General features: G+C 40.9%; 1 protein-coding gene across 9 annotated transcripts in view; it reads right to left on the minus strand.

Annotated features, from left to right (window-relative positions):
• Positions 1-17,207, minus strand: part of CREM (cAMP responsive element modulator) — a 93,762-nt gene that overhangs the window by 38,164 nt on the left and 38,391 nt on the right. For 5 of the 9 annotated variants that reach the window (XM_023511407.1, XM_023511406.1, XM_023511405.1 and 2 more), the window contains 2 exons: positions 2,575-2,721; positions 22-119 (listed from right to left, as the gene is read on the minus strand). In XM_023511407.1, the coding sequence (XP_023367175.1) occupies positions 22-119; positions 2,575-2,721 (245 nt within the window). The remainder of the gene's footprint in view (positions 1-21; positions 120-2,574; positions 2,722-17,207) is intronic. The other 4 variants (XM_023511411.1, XM_023511410.1, XM_023511409.1 and 1 more) reach the window with 1 other exon arrangement.

Genomic DNA, 17,207 nt, shown 5'->3' on the forward strand with positions numbered 1-17,207 from the left:
AGCAGGAAACTGAAAACTTACCTATAAGAGGGTCTTCGTGAAAGGATTTCTCTACGTTTATGAGAATCAATTACACCTTCTGATTCTGCAGACTCATCTGTCTCTGCAATTGTTGCTACCTATAATACAAGATTTTCTAAAATGCATCATAAAATATATGATCTTTTAGGGCATTCAAAAAATGGTGGCTAAGGGTCTGTGTGTGCAGCACTGAGCCAAGGCTTTGGGGGGCAACCAGGCTGCGTAAACACAGAGAACCTGCCCTAAAGGAGCTCACCACCTGGCTCAGGGAAGGGAACACAAACACAAAACACTCAAAACACTATAAAACACACATGCATAGGAGGGGTGCAGAAAATGCAACAGAAATGCAATGGCAAGAGTGGATGGAAGATCCAATGAGGCTTCACAGGAAATGACAAGACATAAAATCCATAGGCCTGAGATCCTAAGCCAAGAAGTGCCCTGCAGATCCAGCAGGAAGGGAGCCAGCCAGTGGTGGAGGCAGGTGAGAGTGTCTGGATCTCCCTACTCTCCTCACACTGTCGCCGCTGACATGGGCTGGGTCTTCCCTGTTGGCCCGTAGAGGGGCCCAGAGAAGGAAGAACATGCACTAGATAAGCGAGTCAGTAAACAAGGCTGGTCAGAGTCAGGACCTGTATTACAAGGAGTAGGTTAGGGTTTGATGGTGATAGACCCTGAAAGGTCCAAATAAGGAATTTCTCCTTAGAAGAAAGATCAGAATTTTAAGCATGATTTCATTGTTCAAGGTAGGTAATAATGCAATCATTTGATTATCAAGGAAAGTCAGAAAACTCAAAGAATGAATCTCTTCAACAACATGACTGTCATCAGTTACCTTCAGCTATGTCACTCGGAGGGTCTAGTGTAGCTGAGTTTGCAAAGCTTCATAATTATTCATATTATAATGACACAAGAAATTGACTCAGGCAAAATCGAAAGAATTTATTAAAATGTCAACAACGCAAGCGCGAATATCTAGTTCCCAAAGTGCATGGATGTGGATATAAATTCACCTACCCGTGGCTACACTTCTCTCATGGATACCCCATACGTAAGCCCACGCCCAGTGAAAAGAACTTACTGCAACAACTTGTGGCATCAGAGAGTCATGCAGCACGGCCAAATACCACTTTCCACTGGATTTTCACCCATCTGTCATAATCATAACAACTCTCAGATGGGAGGCAGGCTATGGTTTCACCCTTCTTAGAAAGGTAAAAGCTGAACTCATGCAGAGATTAAGTGACTTGCCTATGGTCCAGTAGCTAAGGAATTCTAAGACCAGATCCATGGCGTTGATCTTCATTCACAAAGACAACTGATGCATTCACTTAGCAAAATAAAAAAGGGCTACTAAATATAACACGGTCTGCTAATACCAGCTAACAAAGAAAACCTGAAAGACATCTGTGAGACTGGAAAAAAAAAACCAAAACAAAACCTAAGTGGAAAAATCTGCACCCCAACAAAAGTCATAATGCAAGGAAGTGAGTGGAAGAACTTTCTTAGTTAGTGTCGGAAGGAGTTGGCATCAAGGGTCATCACCCAAAAAAGAAAAAGATGATGAGAATGACTCTTACACTTCTAAGCAACACAGGCAAAGATACCGGTGCTGCAAAGCCAGCCGAGCTTTACTGTGGATTTCTCAGTTCGAATATCAGAATGCTGCCCTCATTCTTTTTCTGGGATAAACTGTACTCAGACATGGCAGGAAAAGGACAAGACTGAGGATATGTGCATCTCCATTCCCCTCACAGATTTCTTTTGTGGTGGTTGTTATCACTTCAGTTTAAATAATTTATACCATTTAAAGAATAATGACAAACTGATCTAAAAAAGGAACAGAAATAAGTTCAGAAAGAAAAGCATGCTTTAAAAAATGCCCACGTGATAATTTACATCGGTGGATGAAAGCAATGTTTTACCTCCAAGGTTTACGACCATCCTTGATAATAACAACTAGTAAAAGACATCTCTGGGTCACGACCATAGTAATAATCCCATCTTCAAAAGCCAAGTATATCTGAGAGAGACACATGACACACGGACGCCCAAGTGACAAGCAGGTTACGTTACTTCCTAAGGATGAGATATACTGAATCTAAAATAAATCTGTTTCTACCTACCTACTAATGTATCCATGAAAACAACATCAATTCTCTAATCTTTATAGGATTGTGTTTATCAGACATCTTCTCCAAAGAACCCTTAAAAGTATTTTTAAGCACTATTGGAGAGCTCGGCTGAATGAACCTCATTTTGAGCTCAGAACGACAATTAGAAGACGACGTGAATGTTCACCTGGCAGTGAACATTCTGCAGAATAAGAGCTGATGACGAAACTGTACCTCTCAGGTCCAAGCTATGTGCCTAGCAGGGTGCAATGCACTTTATCCATGCAAAAGGAATTCTTCCAAACATCTAATCAAAAGATTTCAGCATAAAAGCTAGGAAAAGAAAAACGATGATACATGAATAGAAGGGTAAAAAAAAAAAAAAAAAAAAAAAGCTCAAAAAGTCAAAGACAAATCATCCAGGAAGAAAGCTAACCTGAACAGTTTGTATTTGTGGTGACTGAATGACCGATGGCTGTGGTGTCTGAATTACTCCCTGGACATGCACAGTTTGGCCCGAGGGTAACTGCACTAGAGTTACAGCGGGGGAGCCTCTTCCGGTGCCTGATCCCGCTACAGAAACCTGCAAAAATGATCAGTATGGAGGATTAAAGCTGGACCTTTGGGGGGTTTTGTTTATTCTTCAGAAATTGCACTCACTGTTCTGATTGGCCTATTCCTCTTTCCTTTTTCCTGCTTCTGAGAAATGACAAGCAAGCCGGGGTACTTACCATGGGGAGGCGGTCACTGTCCTGGAACAGTCATTCTCTGATGTGATAGGTATTACAGAACACATGCTCCTCACTCGCAGTGCCCATGCTTCGGTGGCCGAGAATGTTCTAAGCACAACGTTCCAAAGCAGTTTAACTACCTCACTACAACCTCACACCACTACTAACAGTGAAGCCTTTTTAGGCCAGAGTATAACTTCTTAAGAGAAATTGGAGGTAGACTTTAAATATGGTGAATTATTTTTTTAATAAATGAAATGTTTGACATGTGATACTCTAGTATTGCTCTAGAGGTAAGCTGATGTTTTTCTCCATAAGGATAAAAACTGCAGCTACTTTCATGCCCTCGTAATCACAAAAAAGGCACAGGCCAAAGGAATTCCAGGAGCTTGCAAGCCCTTAGTGTCTCTGACCCAGAGAAAGCTCATGCCTTGGAGCTGGCGAGGCTTCCTAAGACTTTTAGTCTCCATCAGAAGGAGCATCCAGAGGAAAGGCCACAACTACCACTTAGCTTGGGCAGAGATAAGAGAAAACAAGTCATCTCCTAGCAACTTTGATGCTTTCTAACAGAGAGAGATCCCTACCGGCAAAACACAATACCTCCACTCCACTGGACTCAACCCTGCTAAATTTTCTAGTTAGCAAACAACTCTGTCCTATAAGTTAGTATAATTTTAGAAACTTCGCCTCATTTTACTAAGAGTCACTATTCATTGTGACTTAACTCAAACAGTCCAAAAACCTAGAAATAAGCCACTGGTTTCTATTCGAGTGGGAGCAGAACTACAGGATGGAGAACAAATTTTGAAGGCAGCCTCTGTGTGTGACCTCGCCTGAAGGAACATGGGTGATTTCTAACCTACTTACGCTAACACTCTGAAAGAATTATTAAACACTGGGTTTGTGAAAAGAACTGGAAGATTTATTTGCATTGTCATTCCCTTGGAAAGCAAATGTCTTTGACAATCCAAAAGTGGCAAATCTTCCACCCGTGCAGGAGAACCTGTGTGCTAAGCATTGTGTTAGGTGCGGTGCTCCTAGTACAACGGGCACAAAGTAGAACTAATAAAACTAACACCTAAGAGCAACAGCACACCACATAGTATAGAGCTAATTGCCCCATTGCATAGCAATGGGTATCACAGAAGGACAGAGTGGAAAGATCGGTATGGCCCTGCACAGTAAGTGAAGGCTTTGTGTACGAGTTGGAGCTGGAGCCGGCCCTTGATCTGAACCTGGATAACGGCTGAACACAAGTGAGAAACCAGGGCAGAGGAAACCAATATGCAGCTCCAGGGGCAAATTCAGCCCACCTTCCCCTGAGTCATACCCTCCCCCCAGGGGAAAAGAAAAAGGCCATCTCACGCGGAACCAGCACATTTAACAACTACTAGTTAAAAGGCACTGGGTTGAATCTACACATGGTCCTAACACAAAAGGCAACTCTGTGTGAAATACAAAAAGGCACCCACCTTCATGCTGACTGATTATCAAAGATACCCCTTTCTCTACACAACTAATTCTCAGACTTTTTCACCTCAAGGCATCTTTATTCTCTTAAAAATTATTGATGACCCTAAAGAGCCTATGCTTGTAGTACTGATAATCATTTAATAGTCAGATCTCGGAAGGGGGGCACCCTGATTTGTAGCTTTTGCTGAGATGCATTATTTACCATGTAATTACTCTCATTATGGCTATTTCAAGCCATCAATGGACAGAAGGTTGGAAAAATATGATATAAATGGCTTTCACAAGCCAGTATAACCCAGCTTCAGCACATCAGTGGTTATAATCTCTTGGTATTTACCATGTTAGAAATTAAAATTGAGATTTTCTTTTTTTTTTGAAACAGAGTCTTATTTTGTTGCACTCAGTAGAATGCCGTGGCATCACAGCGCACAGCAACCTCAAACTCTTAGGCTCAAGAGATTCTCATGTCTCAGCCTCCCATATAGCTAGGACTACAGGCATCTACCACGACACCTGCTATTTTTTAGAGAGAGGGTCTTGCTCTAGCTCAGGCTGGTCTCGAACCTGTTAGGTCAGGCAATCCACCCGCTTCCGCCTCCCTGAGTGCTAGGATTATAGGCGTGAGCCACCATGCCTAGCCAAATTGAGAAAATTTTTAAATAGTAACTTATCAAAAATAACAAGAATAAATCCATACATGCTAAACATAAATAATATTTATGAAAATAATTGCATTCTCCAAAACAAAAATATATATAATGAGAAGGCTGGCACTGTTTTACATTTTCCGCAAATTCTTTTAATGTCAGGCATAACTGAAGACAGTGAGATTCTCCTATCTACTTCCGCAATGAATCTGGTACACTCTGTTGTTTTAGTTGGTATGTGGGAAAAAAATTTGCCTTTCACAGACATGTGATTAGAAAAGAAAGGAGTATTAAATAGCTTTTTCAGAAAAACACGAATATTATTCTTTGATAAAACACCAAAACTCGACAAATGGTTTCTTTCTTTTTTTTTGAGACAGAGTCTTAAGCTGTCGCCCTCTGTAGAGTGCTGTAGTGTCATAGTTCACAGCAACCTCCAACTCAGGGTCAAGTGATCCCCCTGCCTCAGTTTCCCTATTTTAGGTAGAGACGAGGTCTCGCTTTTGCTCAAGCTGGTCTCAAACTCATCAGGTCACACAGTCCACCCGCCTCAGCCTCCAAGAGTGCTGGGATTACAGGTATGAGCCACCATGCCCAGCCAAATGGTTTCCTTCTTTCAATTTTTCTTTTTTCCTTGAGACAGGGTCTCACTTTGTTGCCTAGGCTAGAGTACAGTGGCATGATCATAGCTCACTGCAACCTTAAACTCCCGGGTTCAAGTGATCCTTCACTCAGCCTCCCAAGTATCTGGGACTACAGACACATGCTACTACATTCAGATAATTTTAAAACTTTTTTGTATAGACAAGGTCTCACCATGCTACACAGACTAATCTTGAACTCCTGCCTCAAGCAGTCCTCTCACCCTACCTTCCCAAAGTGCTAGGATTACAGGTGTGAGCCATCATACCAGCCTGACAAGTAGTTCTTTTTTATTGCTGTTATTGTGTTGTATGGTTTCTGTTTTTGTTTGTTTTTTTTTTTTTTCAGAGACTGGGTCTCCCTCTTTTGCCAGGCTGGAGTGCAGTAGTGTAATCAAAGCTGACTGTAACCTTCAACTCCTGGGCTTAAACAATCCTCCTGCCTCAGCCTTGAGAGAAGATAGGACTAAGGCACACCCTACCACATGGGCTAATATTTTTATTTTTTGTAGAGGCAGTCTCACTATGTTTCCTGGATTGGTCTTAAACTCCTGGACTCAAGTGATCCTCCCATTTTGGCCTCCCAAAGTGCTGGAGTTATAGGTATAAGCCATTGCCCTCAGCCAAGTGGATGTTTCATAAAGGTAAGTTGCAACATGGACTCTGAAATTGTATCAGTTACATTAAAATTCATTGATCTATTTTGTACAGTGTTTTTTGTTTTTGTTTTTTTTTGAGCCAGAGTCTCATTCTGTTACCCTAAGATAGAGTGCCATGTCTTTAGCCTAGCTCACAGCAATCTCAAATTCCTGGGTTCAAGTGATCCTCCTGTCTCAGCCTCCTAAATAGCTGGGGCTGTAGGTGTCCGCCATAACAGCCAGTTTTGTTTTTGTTTTTTTTTTTTTTGCTATTTTTAGTAGAGATGGGGTCTCATTCTTGCTCAAGCTGTTCTTGAACTCCTGAGCTCAAGCGATCCACCTGCCTTGCCTTCCCAGAGTGCTAGGATCACAGGCGTGAGCTACCAAGCCCAGCCTACCTTGACTATCTTTCACCCATGCAAAATTATGTCACATCATGGAGTAGACATTTGGAAAATACTGGCTCTCTGACTTAAAGTAGATCTTCCAGATGCCGGCACTGACGTTTCATGCCATACTATCTATCAGAAATCCCTTTAGTAAATCTCCACGACCTCATCAAAAACTACAGTTATTGGCAAGCTTACAATGGTTAATACAGGTTTTCCAAAATTTAAAGTTTTGGCTTAAAAGCTTGACTTTATACCATTCAAAATAAACACTGTCAACTGTTTTCCTTGAAGTGACAAGCTCCCTTCATTTGTCTTTGAGAAAAATGTCAAGTCTGAATAGCCATAGTTTGCCAATTAGTCATTCTTTTGAGAAAAATTCTGTCCTGTGGAAAAACACCAAGCTCATTTATCTTGCCACTCAAACAATTACCCAAGTGCTTTTCCCCCACAACACCATGGCTTTTCAGCACAGCGCAGGACTTCCTGTGAGCACCCCACTTCATGATCAAGAACATTACAACAACACGCACTCAGGGTTGAGATTTAATGCAACTGATAATTTCACTGGTACTGCTTCATCAGGGATATTCTTATGAGATATTGACCCCCCCCTTTTTTTTTTTGTTAACTGCAAATGAATGGCAGTGAAGAATATGACTAGTAGAGTTTGGTGCCATTGTCTGGACTGATTCAAGCTAAGCCACCAACCGTTTACACACCCTCGTTGTTTTTGCACAATCAGTGCAAATGTCAACACAGAGAAAAAAAGAAAGTAACGTCTTAGCATTGGTGTAACAACAGTGTTGTCCTAGGAAACCTCCTGAAAGGGTCCTCAGAATCTCCCCTCGGGCTCTACATACCACACCAGGAAGACAGCCCTCTGCAAATACAGCCCCCACACCCTGGCTTTCAGCTTAGAGAACAGAGCGCTCAAACAGGCGGAGATTTCAGCTCCAATACACAGCCGAAATATCCATAACCTGAACCCTGACAGAGCGGTCCTGTGTCAGGCAAGATATAAATTATACTTTATCACTCAAATAAAGCCAAATGAAAAATGCCCAAAGATTTTTTAACAGAAAGACAAGACCTGGCTGTCCAGCTTCCATCACATCAGTTCAGGAAAGAGGGATATAAACTTTATGCCCAGATTTGTGACCCCGCTTGTCAGAGGCTGCTGTGTTCCAAGGCTCTTCCCTTTACCTCCCAGCGTGTGCACGGAGCTAGAGGAACATGAGGAAGGTATAGAGCCTCGATTTTCCTTGCCTTATTTACTTATTTATTTTTGAGACAGAGTCTCACTCTGTTGCCCTGGGTAGAATGCTGTGACATCACAACTCACAGCAACCTCAAACTCTTGGGCTCAAGTGATTCCCCTTGCCTCAGCCACCCAAGTAGCTGGGACTATAGTCGCCCACCACAACACCTGGCTAGTTTTTCTATTTTTTTTTAGTGGAGACAGGGTCTTGCTTTTGCTCAGGCTGGTCTCTAACTGCTTAGTTCAGGCAATCCAGCTGCCTAGGCCTCCCAGAGTGCTAGAATTATAGACATGAGCCACCATCCCTGGCATCCCTCCCTTTTTAAAAAGTGAAGTCACATGGCTGGATGGTAGAAAATTTTAAGACATTATATTTTCTCAAATCAAAAGACTTTACTTTTTATAATTAAAGAGCTCTCAGAAATACCTTGTCAGATACCTATAGTTCTCAATTTTTACTTAAAAAAAAATAGAATAAGATTCTGAAGACAATGAACTTGAAACTATAGGGGGGAAACCCAAGAGTACTACAAGTATTCTCACAAACGGGACATATGGATCAAGGTGGCAGGTAGGGCCCACATTCGCTTTCTGCGGGGAAATGTCCCCACTTCAAAAATTTCAGATTATTTTGAAGAACTGAAAAACAATTCAACAAAGATTCATGGGCTTTTGATAGGTACAGATCAAAGGTAAAGCTTTAAGTTGCTTTAACTATCCTTCAAGTACAGTTATGAGACTTTAGAACAATAGTTCTACTAAAAATGGCTTAGTGTGAAGGGTACGTGCTGTGGAAACCGAGCCGCACCCACCAATACAAAGTGTAGTCCTACAGGCTGATGAAACTTCTGTATGTCCAAACTCTGGGCTGTGCAAAAACTCAGGAGACAACCTTTCCATTAAACCGCTAAGATGAAGTCTGGGAACCCACAGAAATGACATACCCTAGAATTTGGATTCAGGTGTGTCCTCTTAAAGAAGAAAACCCTGACATCTGGAGAACTGTCACTCTATATTTGCCCGGCTTTTGCCAAAACTGGTGAGTGACCAGCATTATGGCAGAGAAGGATCAGAGCAATGATTTAGTCGCACACTCAGGTGTCCCCAAAAGCAGGTCAATAAAGAAACATTTTTTGTGTTTTGTAAGATGATGGGCTCGGTTTTAGGCAGGCTAGGTTTAAAGCAATAGTAGGGTAACCAGGTAGAAATGTTTAACAGGCAAGGAGAGTTATGGGGTGGATTGCTGGGTTACAGCCCAGACAGGAAATAAAGATTCAAGTAATACTGACAAAGAAGCGTCTATAAAGAATATTATAATTACTTTATTTGTACTAAAAGAACAAGTGGGGTTTAAAGCAGCTCTGGAAACAGAAAGGACTTAGTTAAAAAAGTCTTACCTAAAGGACCCTGTTCTTACAGGGAGACAAACTCAAGTTCCCTTGAAGTATACTATGAATGACATATTTATGAATTAACTCATTCTTTCATTCACTGAGCAAATATTGACGGGGAGCCTGCCAAGGACCAGTTGAGACGATAGAAATACAGCACTGAACAAGAAAAGTCTCTGCCCTCCCAGATCAGAAGGAAACAGAAAACAGAAAAAAAAAACACAAATAATCTTGGGGGGGGGGGCGCTTAATTCATAAAAAGGAAGACAAAGCGGGATGAAGGGCTCGGGAGTGACGGAGGAGGGTGAGCACGGAAGGAGGCTATTTTTGTCACAGACAACTTCTCAGAAGAGGGAACACTGTGCAAAAACCCTTAATGAAGGGAAGAAGACGGTCACGGAAAGATGTACAAATATATTCATCACACTCCAATCATGAAGTAGGCAAATGCTGAAAAAAACAGATTAAAATCACAAAATGGATGTATTTTTATGAGGCTTTAAAAGCGTGTAGGATGAACTCACAGTAGACATAATTTACCTTTTTTTCCAGATCCCCTGAAGAATAATCCTCTTCTATAGGATGCCTGAAACATAGATTATGCTGATGCCACCACATCCACTGAACACCCCACTATAGACACAGTTAATCTGAAGAAATAAGTTAAGATGATGCAACTGGCAGCCTCCCTTGGCTTTGCAATTGAAAACAAATCCTATAGTGACACTTATAACTGGGAAAACCTCACAATGTAGTAACACAGCATGTGATTAGCACCTAGTAGACTGGCTCCAATCCGTAGCTAGGTTCCCTAGGGATGGGGTTTATGATGTCACAGTGGCCTCGAATGTCACAGAGCTACTAGGCCTGTACTCAACACAGTTAATAAAGGAATTAAAAATGTGAATTCACAATATAGCAGATTGCTCTTTCGATTCTGCTGCCTGAGAAATCAAATCTCTGTATTACCTAGTTTAATTTCAAGGATTACAAAAACGTGAATTCACAATATAGCAGATTGCTCTGTGGATTCTGCTGCCTGAGAAATCAAATCTCTGTATTACCTAGTTTAATTTCAAGGATTACAGTGAAAATCCACTAACAAGTTGAGCAGAAAATTGAAAACTATCTTGATTTCTGGATATTGAGACAAAATTCTCAAAATACCCTGTTTCTTCTGTAGAGGGAAAAATGTTTGAAAAATACTTCATATATGTTAAGGTGGAAAACAAGAAAATAAGACTATTGTATATTGTCTGGATGCGGTGGCTTACATCTGTAAGCCTAGGACTCTGGGAGACTGAGGCAAATAGATGGCTTGAGCTCAGGAGTTCAAGACCAGCCTGAGCAAAAGCCAGACCCTGTCTCTACTAAAAAAAAAAAAAAAAAAAAAAAGCGGGAGGGAGAAGGGAGGGGGGAATGGGTGGAGGGAAGGGGTTTGGAGGGATCACTTCTGAGGTTTATCTTATAGGGGTACAGGTGAATCTTTCTAAGAGTAGAATGTGAACGTTTTAAAGCAATAACTGAGAAAATGACATGAAGGTTGTGTTGACCAGTTTGATGGAAGTATTTCAGATTGCATGTGAAAACCCCACACTGTACCCCAGAAGTGCATTAATGTACATAATTACCATTCAATAAATAAATAAATTAATTAATTAATTAAAAAGCTGGGCATTGTGGCAGGTGCCTATAGTCCCAGCTGTTCAGGAGACTAAGGAAAGAGGATTGCTTGAGCCCAGTAGTTTGAGGTTGCCGTGAGCTATGATGCCATAGCACTCAAGTGAGACCCTATCTCAAAAAAAAAAAGTGTGTGTGTGTGTGTATACATATATAGTAAACTGAACACTTGACTAAAGATGTAGAGTATTTCACTTTAATTTCTTTGCATGTATCACTAAATATTATTTTTGTTCTTTTTTCTGCTATTATTATTTTGAACAAATGGTTTTCTCTTTGATCAATTAAGAATAAAAAACCTTTCACCTTCATTTATCTATTCTCTCTCTTTTATTAAGGCAGGTATAAAACCAGGTGTACAGAGGCAGAGAATTGCTTCAGTTTTTTAAACTCCTTTGTGCTAAATGCCAACAGACCCAGAAATGACCCACGTAGAGTCAGCTGGTCCACATTCTGGTTTCTGGAGGAGTTTCCTTCCCATTTAGTCTTTTTTGTAAGCAGTGTGACTAATACACTGCAAAATCACTAGAGTTAAATTTTACTTTTACCTTGAGAATATCAATCAAAAATATCGATTATTAGGAACAGAATTAGCCATGTATGACTATTATTTCTATATCTACTATCTTATAATTCTAAAGAGGTGCCTGTCAGTGTTGAGCCCAGTTTAAAAAAGAGAAAAATTCTAAAGAGATATTGTTACCTCAAATCCTTTTTTTATGTGGAGAGCATAAACTGAAATCTGTAATCTAAATAACATGGGCTGGGGGGCAGAAGTAGGTCACTGTTTCCGGTGTTGTAAATATAAATGGCCAAATTTCATACCTCAAAAAATTTACCTCTTAAAAGCAAAGCGAATATCATAACTGACTCATTCTTAATTATATGGAGGTGTTTTAAGAGCCTTTTTTTGTTTGAGGCAGAGTGTCACTATGTTGCCCTTGGTAGAGTGCCATGGCATCACAGCTCACAGCAACTTCAAATTCTTGGGCTTAAGCAATTCTTTTGCCTCATCCTCCCAAGTAGCTGGGACTACAGGTGCTGACCATAACACTTGGCTATTATCTTGTTGCAGTTGTCATTGTTAGTTAGCTGGCCCAGGCTGGGCTCGAACCTGCCAGCCTCAGTGCATGTTGCCAGCACCGTAACCACTGTGCTACAGGCGCTGAGCCTTAAGAGCCTATTTTATAATACTTCTAGTAATCATTTAAATTAAAATTAGGGTTCTTTGCCCTTTGAAAAACAATGCTCTGGCTAAGCTTTATTCCCCCAGCTACTCCTGTCTTGAATTTCCTATTTATAGAATTTAGAGCATCTAAACTGTATTCTATGTTTTTTATTTATTGCCCTAATATATTTTTAAGGTACTACAAAAATGGACACGATCTTTATAGAAGTCAAAACTTCTAGCTCTAAAAAAAAAAAATTTTTCTTTTTGAGACAGGAGTCTCAATCCATCACCCTGGGTGTGATTCACACCCTGCTGTGTCTTCTTCATACCTTACAGCAACCTCAAATTGCCTCGGCCTCCCAAGTCGCTGGGACTACAGGCATGCACCACCATGTCCGGCTAATTTTTCTATCTTTAGTATAGATGGGGTCTTGCTCTTGTTCAGGCTGGTCTCCAACTCCTGAGCTCAAGCAATCCACCTGCCTCAGCTTCCCAGAGTGCTAGGATTACAGGAGTGAGCCACTGTGCCCAGCCTAGCTCCAAAACTTTTAAAAGTGAATCTTGTATTTGGTTTCAGTAAGACCGAAACTGATCATAATTTACCAGCCAAAAGTATTCAAAGTAAAATGCACACAGACAAGTAGGTGGTAGAAGTAGTGAGAACCCAAGCCAAAAATGGCTTTTATGGAGCAGACATCCTATAAGAACAAACGGTGAAGATTAAAACTGCTCTTAACAATACAGATCATTTCTAAAAACGAGCAGGAAATGTATATGCCAAAAGACAGCAAGGCCAGAATGATGCCTAACATCCACTTACCCCAAATTTCACATCAACCTTTATTTCTGACCTAAATCAACTCTTTATAGGAACATCTGAAGCAAACTGAAATTCATTTGAATTATTCTATTGTATTTATTCTACCAATCCCTTAGTATACGTCTAAAGAGTACTGTCTTGGTAAAAACAACCTTTAAAAATCAGTAATGATTAGCTTGGCGCCCATAGCTCAGTGAGTAGAGCGCTGGCCACATACACCAAGGCTGGTGGGTTTAAGCCCGGCCCAGGCCAGCTAAAAAACAATGATAACTGCAACAAAAAATACAGCCTGGCGTTGTGGTGGGCACCTATAGTCCTAGCTACTCGGGAGGCTGAGGCAAGAGAATCACTTAAGCCCAAGAGTCTGAGGTTGCTGTGAGCTATGATGCCGTGGCAATCTACCAAGGGTGACATAGTGAGACTCTGTCTCAAAAAAAAAAAAAAAATCAGTAATGATAAGCAAGATGTAGTATATACATAAAGCGGAATGTTATTCAGTCTGTGAAAGGCAGTCCCGTCACATGTTACAAAATGGATGGATCTTGAGGACATTATGCTCAATGAAATAGGTCAATCACAAAAAGTTCAATACTTACAGAAGGAATCTATCAAATTCACAGCAACAGAAAGTAGAATGGTAGTTAGCAGGAGCTGGGGTGAGGGGAAACAGGGAGGAGTGAAGAGTGCAGGTTTATAAGATAAAAAGGTTTTGGAGATCTGTTTCCTGACAATGTGAATATACTTGCCACCACTTAACTGTGCATATAAAAATGATTAACAGTGATTTTTAAGTTAGGAGGTATTTTTTCCCCATGATTATAAAAAAAATAGTAAAGCTGGTTCAGCGCCTGTAGTACAGTGGTTATGGCGCTGGTCATATGCAATGACTTGGGAGGCTGAGGCAAGAGAATCGCTTAAGCCCATAAGTTTGAGGTTGCTGTGAGCTGTGATGCCACAGCTCTCTACTGAGGACAACATAGTGAGACTCTGTCTCAAAAAGAAAAAAAAATGGTAAAGCCTATGGTCCCAAATTAGTTGGATATGATAATTAACTGGCTTCTCACCAGGAAAACACCCAACAAACTGATTTTACTGAATGGCAACGAGACTGACCCCCTCATCAACTTAAGAGAACAGAACTCTGAAACTCTCCAGATACACTTAGACTCCTGGCCCCAGAATTACAGTTCAACAGAAAGCACAGCTACTGGTGCCAAGAATTACATGGAAACAATTACTAATGCATCAAAATGGCGAAATTTAAATTTTCTATGCTCTTCACACATCTCGGGGCAGAAGCTGAAATGGGATCTAAATACGAAACTACCTTCTCTGCCACTGAGTAATTAATAGTCTACAGTATACATGGACGTGTACAGTGGTTACTGTGCAGATGGCATCTATGTGAAGTGCTATACAGTAGCTGCAGACAATGTATATTTATTACTACCATTTGCTAACAATGGACTTTCCCACATAATGCTCTCTTGGGCATTCAATACTGAGTGCCTGTGTATTCCAGGTGATAAATGGTGGAGTGATTAAAGAAATCGAAAGCCTGATTGCCTGGGCCTAAATCTTGGCTCTGACTTTTACTAGTTCTGTGATCTGAAATACGTTATTCAGACTCTCTGTTCCTTACTGAGAACAAAAATAGGACTTTACCACAGAGCTGTGAAGAGTGAGTTAATGTGGGTAAAGTATTTAAAACCGTATACACTGAATATTCAGCAAATGCTCACTTTTATTATTCCTGTCACATTTCATTTAAATAATGTGAGAAAGAAAATAGGTACATATATTAAACCCTTTGATTTGGAAGGATTAAAAGCTCCCTCCAAATGGAGGCAAGGAAAGAACAAACCGAAGGTCTACATAAAAGTAGAAGTCAGAATCAGAATCATTTTGATGGCTTAGCGCTCTCGTAGCACAGGGGTTACGGCATCCGCCATAAACACCGAGGGTGGCAGGTTCGAACCCAGCCCAGGCCAGCTAAACAACAACAACAACTGCAACAAGAAATAGCCGGGCATTGTGGTGGGCACCTGTAGTCCCAGCTACTTGGGAGGCTGAAGTAAGAGAATCGCTTAAGCCCAACAGTTTGAGGTTGCTGTGAGCTGTGACGCCACAGCACTCTACCAAAGGAGACATAGTGAGACTGTCTCAAAAACAACCCCCCCCCAAAAAAATAAAAAACAGAATAATTTTGACATAACATGGCCTAACCAAACTGCACCCTTAAGTTTTTTCAGTTCCAGTGTAATGATCAGAGTTCATAAATAGTAACGTCTAAGAATTTAGCTCCTTAAAAAATTACAATGAAGTTTGGTCTTACCATGTAATCTGAAAGGTAGTTATAAATTATATTTTAGGTTTTCAGGGCCAAAGTGGACTGAAGGAACTTTTGCACTGTTTTAAAATATCTACAAGAAATCTAAAGTACCTAAGTTTAGGAGCATAAAACTTCTAACTTTAAAAAAGTTCATGACCTCATCTTAGGAGAACTTTGCTCATGAAACTATAAATCAGCTTTTCTTCTCTACATCCTCTGGAGGCCTATTAAGCATAGTAAGCAGATTTATGTTACTAAAGAACAGATTCCTAAAACAACATATTTTTAAACCAGCATAAGCTACTTCATTTTAAAGCCTACTAACTACCATTTTAAGATTGAGGCAGGCTGCTACAGGGATAAAAACAAACATTTATTGCACTCATTTTTTTTTTATTTTTTGAGACAGAGTCTCACTCTGTGACCCTGGGTGGAGTGCCATAGTGTCATAGCTCACAGCAATCTCAATCTCTTGGGCTCAAGCAATCTTCTTGCCTCAGCCTCCCAAGTAGCTGAGACTACGGGCACCCACCACAATGCCCGGCTAGTTTTTTAGAGACGGGCTTGCAGTCCTGTTCAGGCTGGTCCCAAACTCCTGCGCTCAGGCGATCCTCCTGCCTCAGCCTCCCAGAGTGCTGGGGTGACAGGCATGAGCCACTGGGCCTGGCCTATTGCACTCATATTAACTGAAGCCAAAGTCTGTGCTTGTGCTTCCAAAGAGCAAATAATTAAGTCTTACTACTTAAAGTGAAAAATATTAATAATCTAGCTTTTAAAACATAGTATTTAAAAAACCTCACACCACTACTTTTAAGTAAACAAACTAAATGTTAATTCAAGTTGAGTAAATTAGGGTTCCTTATTCTAAGCACAAAGTAGTAAACAAGTCCTTAGAGAAGAAAGTTTGAAGGAGGACAGACCTGGGAGACCATCTGGCAGCATCTGCCATACCCTATGAACATGTCCCAACACTAGGCCAGCGCAGTGGCTCTCCTCTGTAATCCCAGCACCCCGGGAGGCTGAGGCGAGGCAGGGGGATTGCTTAAGCTCGGGAGCTCGACCAGCCTGAGCAAGAGTAAGACCCTGTCTTTGCTAAAAGTAGAAAAATAAGCAGGGCATTCTGGTGGTTGCCTATATTTCCAGCTACTTGAGAGCCGAGGCAGAAGGATTACTTAAGCCCAGGAGTTTGAGGTTGCTGTGAGCTGTGATGATGCCATGGCACTAAACCCAGGGTGACAGAGTGAGACTGTCTCAAAAACAAAACACAACAACAACAAAAGCATATCCAACACCAAATATACACGCTTTATTACTATTCGGTGTTTCATTTTACTTTCTGGCAGGTGTGGTTTGCCAATGCCCCAAACAAATGTTTAATCTGGCAAGTGGGTAAATTAGCGAGATGGCTGCAAAAACAAACAAAAAAAATATTGAATCAAATATGCTGCATCTGGCCTCCCTGTGGCTTCTAAGACGCCCAGTATCCCTTGTACCTCCGGAAGCAGTTTGTTTAAAGATAGGAGGTTCTAGGCTGCTTTTTGGAAAGGATGAGAGCTGCTTCCTAGAAAGAGCGCCTCATCCTGACAAGCAGAGAGATACGCTGATGAGCCGGAGAAAAAGAACGGGCTAAAAAACCATATGCAGGCCGCAGATGTTCCTTTTTCCCTTTGTTTTTAAATCAGCCAATAAAATTGCATTTACCGTGTACATAAGGTGTGAAGTGTATCCACACTGTGGAACAGTTTAGCTAATTAACAAATGTATTACCTCACATAGTTATTTTTGCAGCGAGTCCACTGTCTTTGCATTTTCCAATAACTATCACACATTGTCATGAACTATGCTTATCATAATGTGCGGTAATAGATCTCCTGAACTTATTCTTCCTTACTGAA

The sequence above is a fragment of the Otolemur garnettii genome, unplaced genomic scaffold, assembly GCF_000181295.1.
Source record: "Otolemur garnettii isolate 467f Iridium unplaced genomic scaffold, OtoGar3 scaffold00019, whole genome shotgun sequence".
NCBI lineage: Eukaryota > Metazoa > Chordata > Mammalia > Primates > Galagidae > Otolemur > Otolemur garnettii.